Raw genomic sequence first — 12,326 nt, forward strand, 5'->3', positions numbered from 1 at the left:
AAACTTGAGCACTTGAAGAGGTGCATTACTGGGCTTGTCATATAGATAATACATCATGTGATTAGTGCTTAGAAATTCAAAGAAATTGAGGTAAGGGAAAGAACTAGGTAGGGCAGAATATATTGATATTGTTGAGGAGGGTTGTAAAGCAGGTTCAGAGACAATTATATATAAATGGCTATAATAAGGTTTATATATTAGAAGTAGCGAAGTATTTTTGCTTGTAGCAGATCTAGGAGACAGTCTTTCTGATACCCTCCACGTGTAAGGAATAAAGGTGCCTTGTTGAAGTTTCAAGTAGTATATTCAGTTAAGCAGGTAGATGGACAAGTGTTCTTGTTTTAATACATTACATTCACTAAGTCAATCATTTAATGGCAGTTACAGACAGTAGTGGGAGAGTCGAGGGGAGCTGATTGGAGGGAAATCTGGAAGATGGAAAACCAAAGAGCCAATCCCAAAGTTTAGAGGTTAGTCCCTTATTTGAATATTCCTGAAAGACCCCTGAGGGTTTACAGCTCAACAGCCCTTGGAATCTCGTTCTTAGTTAAAATGTTTTTATGTTTAACAAATAAAACATGACAACACACACTGAGCTACCACAATAGAACTATAGTTAAGAAAGCACTTCTGCCTGAGCTTAATCAGGTCCCTCTAATAAAGTGGTTTCTAGACTACTTTACACTTTGATCACTGAAAATCCCTGCTTTCCACCAGACTTTATTAACCTGTATTTTATCACCTAATATGAGAGGCATGTTTGCCTTTGTACGGCTTATATTCCTTGAAACAAATTATGAAAGCTTTATTACATAACCTTTTCCAGTCTGACTTGTCCTTATCAATGCTTGTATCAAATGTAATATGAGAGGCTGGGCCTACTTTTACAGGGCTCATATTTATGAAAGACTGCTCTTCTTTTATTTGGCAAAAAAGTTTACCATGCCTGTTTATAAGAGGCTAGTATATGATTAATGAGACCAGTCCTCATTCTAATTCCCGATAACGACAGACCTTGTTATATGCAGGGGAGGTAGTCACTTAGAGCCACGCTTGGTGACTTCAGTTTTTTGAACAATACACGCATCCAGAGGTACAACTTACAGTGTAAACTAGTCACAGAAACTGCATTATATAGGTAACACTGTACTAGAATTATCACATACTCTGCAGAAACAGACACAGTAAATCAACAAACCATCCCAGGAAACTTGCATCAGCAGAAAGAGACAGAAAGAAAATGAAGTTCTGTTATACAGTGACATTACTTAAAAAAGTAAGGCATTTCTCTCCTAAGTAATGTCATTGTATAATTACAATAAATAATATCTGAGTGTGAAAAATGTAGGATCCTGTATTGTCCCCTCCATCTGTGTCTGTTAGGGATTATCCAACCTCGTGGCAGAGCCAGGCCAGCAGCTCCCCGATTCAGAAGCTATTTCCAGTGTTCCAGCACCTCCTCTTTCCCAAAATGCTCCTCTGTCTCCCGGTCCCACAGATCTCATATGCCACCACTTGTGTCAGATGCGATCCTCCAGTACTTCACCATTTTTTCATCAAATAAGTGATACATTTCAATATATTCCTGACAGTTTTATTAGATATTTTCTTGTTTCATGTTATTCTACATTCACAAAAAAAGTTTTTCTAATTGTAATAGAATGTTTTCCTCAGCTTCTTCTCTTCCTCCCTAATAAGCCAAGGCCTACTATGCTGACCAATTAGAACACCATTTCTACTTTCTGTAAATCTTTTTACATTTTTTTCAGTGTTACAGAACTCTTTTTCCATTTGCTACTGCTGCTGTTGTATTCTAATAGTAACTGTTATGTGGTGCTTTACTGCTTAAGTAGTTCATGCTACACAATGTAGAAATCTTTTGACTTTAAAAGGTGTTCCAGATGTGGACACAGAATTCCTCTCCAGAATACACTCGGCCTCTGTTTTGTATACCTCTGGCCAGACCATTTGCACTGTCCGTGTGAGATTTGGAAAGCCATCAAGTCATATTCCCTTCTGGAACATAAACACATTAATACTAAGGGTTTTCTGTCCACAGACCCTACAGCAAGAATTGATAAAAAAGGAATGTGAAAATAAAAACAAGAAAAAGGAAAAAGAGCAAGAGATGGAAAGAAAAAAGGAAGCCTAAAGAATCCCCCTTCTCATCTCCTATGCCAAAGATTTCTAAGCCTTCAACCTGTCAAGAATTGTTGGTTCTGATCTGTTTGGTGCCAACTGCTCCTAAACCTTCAGTGACAGTGCCCATGGACAATGAATCTATAATCATGCTGGACATATCTCCTAAGTGGAAAACCTCCAGCAGCAGGTCTTTGTAAAGGGAGCTGTCTAGGATCCTTGGCTCCAGACTACCTTCAGTCTCTTCCCTTGGGTCTGCCAGAACTGTTGCTAGTATTAATTGGGGCTGCATTTGTCAAGACTCAACTGGGCATGGGTATCATGTGGTGGTTTTGGAGCCAAAGACAGTCTTGGAACATCCCTCTGTCTGCACAGGCTGGATCCCATCTATTGGTGTGTACTTTGCATTCAACACAGCATTTATTTCCTTAAAGCCAAATGTGTCATGCTGACAAACTCCTGACATCAAGTCCTTGGCACTGTCTATGGTACCAACCTCTTCTACACAGTTCTTAGTGTCAGTGACATCATTGTAGAGTTTGTTGCGCTGATCTCTGCACTGAAGCGTACTAGTGCTTTGGTGCCAGAGCTTCTCATGTCAGGGTTGTCTGCCTTCTCTTCCTTGAGGATTAAGGACAGAAGTGGTACCAACTGGGTATCTGGGTTTGCATTCAAGTTTTTGAGAGGGATCATTGCCCATCTTTTGGCACAGGAGGTGACGCACCCTCTGTTTTGGCTCTTCCCTTGGACACCTAGCTGTCTGAGTCTTTGAGTTGTCATCCTCAGCCCAAGTAAGAGAGCAGATGTAAACATCTTGAGTCTGTACTTCAGCAAGGTTCAAGAGACACTGCTAGGTCTTGGCAGGCCACCCCTCCTCGCAAGAATACAGGAAGTATACATGTAAAAGGAGACATATTGCTTCCTCTACTTTCTGACCACAGTGGCAATCTGCTGATCAAAAAAGAGGTTACTGTCAACCTGTGTTCCCATATCTCTTATAACGCCTTCTGTGTTCAGTGGGCTACCATCAATGTGGTAATTCATGGGAACTAGGTTTTTCCTAAAGGGGATGGTGACACATTTTTTGGCATTGAGCTTAAGGCCATGGTTCTGACACTAGTCGTTGGTCTCAATGAGGCCATTCTGTAGGATGTCAACATCGCTTGGGGAGTTAATAACAGCTCCCAACTTGCAATCATATGCAAACTTTGTCAGCCGGAGTCCCTTCGTCTTGGCCTGGACTTCAGAGAAGTAGATACCAAACAGGAGAGGACCCAGGACCAAACCCTGTGGGACTCCACTCGTGACTAGCTAGCAGTCTGACTTGGAGTCAGCTACTTTCACACTGTGGGTTCTATCCATGTGCCAGGTTTAAACCCACCTAGTGATGTAGGAGTTGATGCCAAGCTGAGTGAGTTTTTCTAGGATTCCTGAGTGGGGAATGGTATCAGAAGCCTTGGCCAGATCAAGGTAGGTTGTATGAACCACCTTGCCTTCATCCACAGCTCTGGTGACTGACTCAAAGAAGTCGACCAAGTTGAGCAGGCATGATCTGTCCTTCACAAAACCAAACTGTGTGTGATCCAGAGTTTGGAGATTCCCTATATCTTTGTTTATTAGGTCCATGATGATGCTTTCCATAGCTTTGCATATCAGACTCGTCAGGCCATATCGTACTCGTCAGGACCCTACATCGGAGATTGCTCCATAACTCAGCAGATGTAACGGTTAGAGCAGTGGACACTGGCATTACAATGTGCCATCATGCCTGGTTGCACCTCTTTGATTTTGCAGAAAATTTCAAGGTGTCCTTCATTAACACCACTTGTGATGGGACCAGTTTATTTTGTCCTAAGGTCAAGGAGAAGCCATTAAACAATGAGCAGGAAGGGAAAATATTGTCTACCATTGGAGTTCTCATTTGAAACCTATCAGATGTCCTTTTCCAGGAGCCAGAAGGATAACAAAATGCTCTGGTTTAAGAAATCACAATGCTTTCACTAGTGTTGTTTTCAGATAGGATCCACACAACATGGAGGGATATTCAATGGACACCGACCCAGGGACAGAGAGGGGGCCACAAAATCAGGGTTTTCAAGGTCCTTTCTCAGGAAAGCCCCCCCCCAACACTCCTAGAGGCTTGTCCGATTGCTCAACTGTAAAGGGGAAAAAGGGTTCAACTGTCTCTTCACCTGAATTCCTGGCTGACCAATCACAATATGTGAACAACATGATATCCAGTGGCTACAATATTCATAACATTTCCTAGACAATTATTCTCACCTCACCCAAATGCACCACTCCAACAGAAGAGAGCAGCAGTTCAGGAAATATCCCAGCTCCTTCAAAAAAAGCTATCCAAGTTCCCACCTGAAGAGAGAGGTGCTGGCATCTGTTCCAGGCTTCTTTTAGTACTAAAGAATTTTAAGGACCTCAGGCCCATTCTAGATGTAGGCAGCCTAAACCTTCACATAAAGAAGACAAAATTCTGGATAATCACAAGGGAATCCATTCACCCATTTTTTTCAGGAAGGAGACTGGATTTGCTCAGTGTGACTTCAGGATGCTTACTTACATATAACAATTTTGAAGCCATCAAGAGGGTGCCTCCTTTTTTGACTGAAAGTCGATCGCTGTCCACTTTGTTTCCTGCTGTTCAGCCTCAACACAGTCCTTGAGTGTTCACCAAATGCATCACAGTAGTCACAGCCCTTCTCAGGCCGAAAGGGTTCCAGTTGTTTCCATATTTAGATGAGTTCCACTCCACCACAAAAGACAAATCCCTTATGCCATTTGCTTCTGTCCTTAGGAATTTCATTAAATTTAAAATTAAAACTGGAGCCTACACAAACCATAAGTTTCAAGACATCTTCTAGATACCACACAAGGATTACAAAGTTGCTGACTGACTGGTATCTTTCACTTAGACATGTCATTACCATGCTTCTTCAGACAGCCACATCTTCAGCTTCTCTGGTGGTTCAGGTTTTAAACATGATGGCAGCATCCATAACTCTGGTACCACACAGAAGATGTCACACGAGAGTGCTTCAGTGAACATTCACTATTACATGGTCTCAGTCCTTTCATCCCTTTAGCTTTTCCCAACCGTCTTTCCACTGTCTGCAGACATTGTATACTGTGAAGACTTCAGTCGCCCTTAGCCCCTCTTGGGCATCCATTCAATCTAGATGGTTATCTGACTGTTTTGCTCGCATTTATTCCATCAAAAAGTCCCTTTCTTTTTGCCAGGTCTATGATCTTCTTTAAATACTCCTCCACAAATTATGTTTGTGTTGCAGCAACCTGGTCAACAATGCACACCTTCATAAAACAGTATAAATCACACAACATTTCTGGATCTAGGTCTTCCACTGGCCTTTCCATCCTGAAGGGTATCCTGTCGTGATGCCACCCAGAAGGCCAACTAGCTAGGTATTTTGTTCCCTAAGTCAGGGAGGATGGAGGAAACAATACAGGATACGAAAGTTATGTATTTACCATAATGAAATATCCTTATTGTCTCTCTCTGTCTGCTTTGACAACCCTGTCACCACCCCACATCCAAATTACCACTTCCTAATATTAATGGATAGATCTAGTAGACCATAACCCAAAGCATGTTCTCCATTCTTCTTGAATACTGTGTGCAAGTCTTCTTATAGTTAGGCAAACTCAGTCTGCAGGGCAAGGAGTGGGAGTAGATTGTGAGAGAGAGGAGTAAATTGAGTGCTGGAGAATGCTTCTGAATTGGAGAGTTGCCGGGTTGGATCCACCATGAGAGCAGATAATCCATAAGTCGACATTTAAGGAGTGTCAATAAGGATCCATCATTATGGTAAGTACTTTGATCTACACCAGCCATGGATAAACCCTGCAATATCGACATTCAAATGTGTGATTTATCCCTTAATTTTGCCAAAGTGTAGCTCCAGTTCAGTAGTGACTTCGGTTGACATCACAGCTTTGATGTCAGATGGCAAGCCAGGGGAGACAAGAAGGAAAGAGCAACCAAAAGTCAGCTTGTCTTCCTAGGAAAGAGGAAGGCTGGGGAGATCCAGATTTGGATCGGCACTTTGCTAAGGCTAGAAGTCAACAACCAAGGCTCATACATGTGGTGGAAGTAATCTTAACAGGGTGGTGTGGGATGGACTGTGCATATCTGCACCTTGTGTTGCTCCATCCATTGCATAATGATAGTTAAAAAATGCAGTAAAATGCTGAGCTACTCAGGACAATGGCAAAGTATCACTCACATCTGAGATCCACTGGGATGTCCAACCTAGATGCAAGAACAAAAAAAAAAACCTCAATGGAACTGGTTGGACAGTCAGGTAAGGAGGACCCAAAAGGAATGAAAAATGAAAAACACGGTGTAAAAGGCAGCAGCATATGTTGAGACAAACTATTTATGAAAGCAAGAAAGTGGCAGTGTCACTTGACCAGTTTCAGTCTTGGAGCAAAAAAATGTGCTGTTAATAGCAAAAATGCATATATAATGTAATTAAAATATGACCAGCCACCCTATAGACTAGCAAAAGTAATCAGCCATTCGTTATGTGGTGCTTTATGAAAACTGTTATTAATGAAAGGCTTGTATGCATCTTCAATCATTACAATCCAGTGTTGATAAGCTTGTACTTGTAATGAGCACTATGTGAGAAATACATATTTACGAAAAGTCAAAGGGATGCACATTTGTAAACATGCTCTTGAGACTATATTCGAAGGCACAGAGGGAAATTCCCAAGAGTATTCTCAATGCAAAGGACCCTTTTGATGATCAGTATATATGGTGATTGCTTTCATCTAAATATTTTTGCATTCTTCAGACTCCAGTCTGAATAAGCTTTTAGTTAAGCGCAGACTTTGTTTCCTATTTTCAGAAAATAGTTTTTTTTTTCCCTGTAGTAAAGTGTTCTCTGTTTTACTGTATTACGCTGTGTCTTAACAGACTTAGCAAGGTGTATCTCTGCCCATAAGCCTGCTTCATGTTTTTCCAGTGGTCATTTCAGTTCTTTTTTTTCCCTGGTATGTAGAAAATGTATTGACAAAGAAAAGAAAACAATGTTAGTTTCATACAATTTTGAGAAGGTTAAAGGACCAATACTTTGATGGTTAAATATTTTTTTTAAGTGAGTAATAATTTGATTAAGTGGCTTATATTGAGTTAACAGAATGCATTGACTGCTTGCTGGACCAGACAATGCAGACTTGTATGAGGACTGGTAAAGTAGTTGTTTGTAATGACTGGTTATGTTTCACAACTGCTGTATCATACCATTATGTGCACACTTTGTACCGCAGGATGAAGATTTAAAGTGGGTCGAGGAAAATATACCATCGTCCATGGCTGATCTGTAAGTTGATATTATTGTTACAGTATGCACAGCCAGTACCAATTACGTCTTGCTGAGTGTCTGAAATTCTTGTTTCTCTATCTGCTGTAGTAGCATAGTCCCATGATGCATTTTATTGCACTTTATTGTCTTGTCTTTGTTAGCTGTACCCTGTCCCAATTTCTCTCCAGACATTTTATTAGAATGATTGTTACTAAGAATTAGCTAATTACAGTAAATACTTATTACCTTTTTTTAATTTTTTTTTTGGTTCCCACTACAGCTGTCTGCCATCAGTTGTGCCCCGTAGCTCTTCATTGATCCATGCCGTCCATCTTCCTACTCACTTAGCTGACTTACCTATTTGAGCCAGAACCCCCCCCCCCCCCCCCAGCAGAGAAAACCATAATGCAGTCGGTGAAAGCATGCAGAAAGGCAACAAAGGAGTCCTTGCACAGGTCTAGCTTAACAATTGTGGAATACTTTTTTGTATTTTTTGCCCACTCTCCTGTCCTGACCAGTTCCCAGAGTCTGTTTGACATGCTCATGCTTCAGGGCTAGCATCATTGGTCTTCACCACTGGCTCATAGACCTTGTCTTTAACCCCTGTTTCTTCCTCCTTGGAAAGGTTAGCTAATAAAAATGATACTCCTTTCAAATCCTTAGAGCTTGATGGCTCGGGACTCAGGTTCATTAGTCAGACCTTCAGCAGTCTTTACATTGTAATGTTTTAACTAATGTGCAGATTGTCTAATCGGCAGTAATGGAAACCACTAAAGTTTGCTTAAATGCAGGTCCTGAATACTGACCATATCATTACACAATGTCTTCTGTTCCCCTTAATAGCTGCTTGCTGTTGTTTGATCACTCATTTGTATGGAATTGTTTTGTAATATGTTTGCGAACAGCTATGATTGTTAGTAAAGAATAACAGTAGAAAATCAGTCTAGTAACTTCCTAGTTTCCTGAACCCTATCTGTACACATCCTGCAAGGTGACAGGGGAGTAGCCTGAAATAAACTGTTCGTGAAAGCCATCCCCTCACTGTCAAGGCTGCTAACCGAGCTCCAGTCAACTGCATCACAATCAAGGATGTATCCCACTGCACCATAGAGCCAAGCTGTTTGGTGCAAGGTGACGGGGGTAGCTTGAACTAAACTGTCCATGAGTGCTATCCCCTCACTGTGTCAAGTCTGCTAACCGAACTCTAGTCAACTCCTTCACAATCAAGGATGTATCCCTTTGCACTGTGGAGCCATGCTGTTTGGTGCAAGGTGACAATGGAGTAGCTTGAAATAAACTGTCCAGGAAAGCCATCCCATCACTTCTCCAAGGGTTGTTCACTGCAAGTAGCTCCTCCCCATGTGGGATGTGTGGTGTATTCTCCAGTCTGCACTAGGGAAATCTCACCATTCTGTGTGCCCCCAAGTAAGTGAAAACCTCTCACGTGCCCTATGAGAGGCAAGTGGGCCATGCACCTTCATTTCTTCTCTTCCTGTGTCAAGGCTGCTAAGCGAACTCCAGTCAACTGCATCACAATCAAGGATGTATCCCTCTGCACCATGGAGCCAGGCTGTTTGTTCTGTCTTGGACAGTGTTTATTATGTAGATGAAAGAAATAGAGTTGAGGAGAAAAGTATGAATGCCTGTGCAAAAACTTCAGGAAAGAACCTGTGAAAGAAACAAATGTTCATGATCAAGTTATAGTTTTTTTTTTTTTTTTTTGCAAAGTTTTAGCATGCCAGATGAATATGAAGTCATGCAGCAGGTTTGAGTACATTGGTTTACTAGCTATAAGTAAGCAGTGTTGAATGTTAATTTTCGCTTCTCTAAGTAATTGTAATTTGTATTCAGAATTGAAGAAAAAGTTAGATGACATTGTTAAAGGTATAGGGGAGAAGCTGTGTGAGATGGAGACTTCTCTTCCCATTTCATCATATATTGTTTCCACAGAAAGATTCTAGGGAGTCTCCTTCACATGTTGTAGATGTTCATGTCTAGTGGAGCTGCTGAAGTCAAAAGGTATTAATTTAGAAGGGAAGGCAAGGTAAAAGCACAAAGAATTTAAGTTCCTGGTGGGGTGGTGGCATCTAAGAAACCACAACACAAGAAACCAGAAGAATGCAAAGCCCCTGTAATCAGGGATGAACAAGTAAAGACCGCACTCTCCAAAGCCAAGAACACAACATCAATGGGAACTGACAACATCCCAGGCTGCATACTGCATGAACTACAGAACGAACTGGCACCCCACCTAAGTACCATGTTCAATCATAGCCTCACCTCAGGCTGTCTGCCTACTGAATGGCGCACAGCAACTGTTGTCTCACTCCACAAAGGGGGTGCCACCACGGACCCCGGAAACTACCACCCCATTAGCCTGACGAGCCTTTTCTGCAAGGCCATGGAACGTATCATCTTGGAGATTATAAACAAAGACATAGGTAACCTCCAAACCCTAGACCCTACTCAGTTTGGGTTTGTAAAAGGTAGATCATGTCTACTAAACCTGAGTAACTTCTTTGAAGCAGTCACTAGAGCCGTAGACGAGGATAGGGTAGTGCACACAGCCTATCTTGACCTTGCCAAGGCTCTCGATACCATCTCCCACTCTGGAATTATAGATAAACTCACTAAACTGGGCATAAATCCGTATGTCACAAGATGGGTGGCTAACTGGCTCACTGACAGAACCCACACAGTAAATGTAGCCGACTACAAGTCCGACTTCAGACCAGTGATGAGTGGAGTACCACAGGGTTCGGTTGTGGGTCCTCTCCTGTTCGGCATCTACTTCTCTGAAGTGCAGGCCAACACAGAAGGTCTTTGGCTAACAAAGTTCGCAGATGACTGCAAACTGGGAGCCATAATAGAATCACCTAATGATGTAGACATTCCACAAAAGGGCCTCACAGAGATAGATGCTTGGTGTCAGAGTCATGGCCTCAAGCTCAATGCTAAGAAGTGCATTGCCATCCCCTTTGGGAAAAACTCGTTACCCATGAACTACCACATGGGCGGTAGCTCACTAAACACTGAAAGTGTGATGAGACCTTGGGACACAGGTGGACAGTAGTCTCTCCTTTGATCACCACATCGCCACAGTAGTCAGGAAATCTTTCTACGTGGCACAGCTCATCACAAAAGGGTTCTCCTCTAGAAAAAAGGAGGTCATTGTTCCTCTCTACTCATCCCTCATCAGACCCATTATAGAGTACAATGCCCCGTTTGGCATGTATCTCACAAGATACCTACAACAATTGGAAAGGCCACAGAAATACCTCACTAAGAGTTACCGGCCTCAAATAGATGCCATAAGCAGACCATCTCAAAAAACTGCAACTGTACTCCATTGCATATCGCCTACTCAGAGGTGATCTCTGCCTAACATACAAAGCTATGTCAAACCCAGAGCTGTTGTAAATCCCAATCTCTCCAAACCACATGCTCCAGGGACCTAAACTTTGTCACCACAGTAAACAGAACATCCTGGAGGGATAGATTCCTGTCCCAGAGATTTCCCATACTCTTGAAGAAACTACCCATTCATGTCAAGCAAAGCTCCTCAGTGGTTCTCTTTAAGAAAAATCTTGACGACTGGATGGGAAATAGAAAACTCACCCCAGGGATCACTTCTATGGCACTGCTTGACAGGGGCACAGGAAAATAATTTTCTTGAGTGGCGAAAGCCAAGGAACCTTTATGGCTAGGCTTATATAGGCCCTAGGGCCGATAGCCTAATACCTACCTACCTATGAACAACATATTATAATCAGGTTAGCATCTTACTCTTTTGCAGTTAAAGAAGGACCGCACTGTATTTTATGGAAGCCCAGGAAAAATGGATCTGATTTTATTTTCATTTTTCCTCAAGAAAGGGATATGGATCCAATCCTCGGATCCGAGTCAGCCGCATTTACAAAACTTAGGATCTGAGTCTCGAGCTCCTCCCCTGTACCTATGATTCTCTATCCCATCCTCAACTCCTCAGATCTTGTTTGTCGCCATCATGTCAAGACATAGATCCTGGTCTCAAGTCGCAAAAGTGAAATTTATATTATAATCTTTGGGTTACTGTTTTAGTTTCTTACAACTTGTCTAACTTAGCTGTAGCCTTTCATCTCTCCTTCTCCTTCGCTTAACTTGTAGAAGCTCACTGTGCTTTTTCTTCAATACTTCCCAAGTTCCTTTGGCACATTTTATATATTTGTTAATAATAATATATGTATGTATATATATATATATATATATATATATATATATATATATATATATATATATATATATACACGTCTGTAATATATATGTGCGTATATATATATATATATATATATATATATATATATATATATATATATATATGTCTGTGTTAATGTATTATTGTATTTAAGAGTGTTTAATGTTAGTTGTAGTGTGTGTGTTTAGCAGTTATGTTAGTCACTTGAAAACCTGTTATTCTTTTTGCTATATTTCTTTCTTGTTTTTGTAGCCATGCTTGAAAAACCCACGGGTTTTAAGAGATGCAGTTCTTGTGGGCACAAGATTTCCAATTCCTATGCCCACAAGAAATGCATTTACTGCCTGTGGCCTGAATATCTGAGGTCGGCATGTGACGTATGTGCTGCCTTTAATCCCAGGGCCATCTCACATCACCATAATAAGCTAATACTTGAGGACTTGCTTCCAATATCTTCTTCTTCTTCTCCTAGGGCTCAGACCCCTTCAAAATCACATCATGGCTCTGAAGCATCCAGAAAAAGGGCCCTACAGAAGTCACCCAAGGGTTTCATCGGAGCCACCTCGAAAACTTGCAAAGACTTCAGATCCGACCTCTTCGGATCCGACGAC

At 41.5% G+C, this 12,326-nt stretch overlaps 1 protein-coding gene across 2 annotated transcripts in view; it reads left to right on the forward strand.

Annotated features, from left to right (window-relative positions):
* LOC122787514 (transmembrane protein 87A-like) overlaps nucleotides 1-12,326 on the forward strand; it is a 1,268,634-nt gene that overhangs the window by 1,239,097 nt on the left and 17,211 nt on the right. For both annotated transcript variants that reach the window (XM_044054310.1, XM_044054387.1), the window contains exon 20: nucleotides 7,447-7,499. In XM_044054310.1, coding sequence (XP_043910245.1) covers nucleotides 7,447-7,499 — 53 coding nt within the window. The remainder of the gene's footprint in view (nucleotides 1-7,446; nucleotides 7,500-12,326) is intronic.

The sequence above is a fragment of the Protopterus annectens genome, chromosome 1.part0 (assembly GCF_019279795.1).
Source record: "Protopterus annectens isolate FY-2018-M chromosome 1.part0, PAN1.0, whole genome shotgun sequence".
NCBI lineage: Eukaryota > Metazoa > Chordata > Ceratodontiformes > Protopteridae > Protopterus > Protopterus annectens.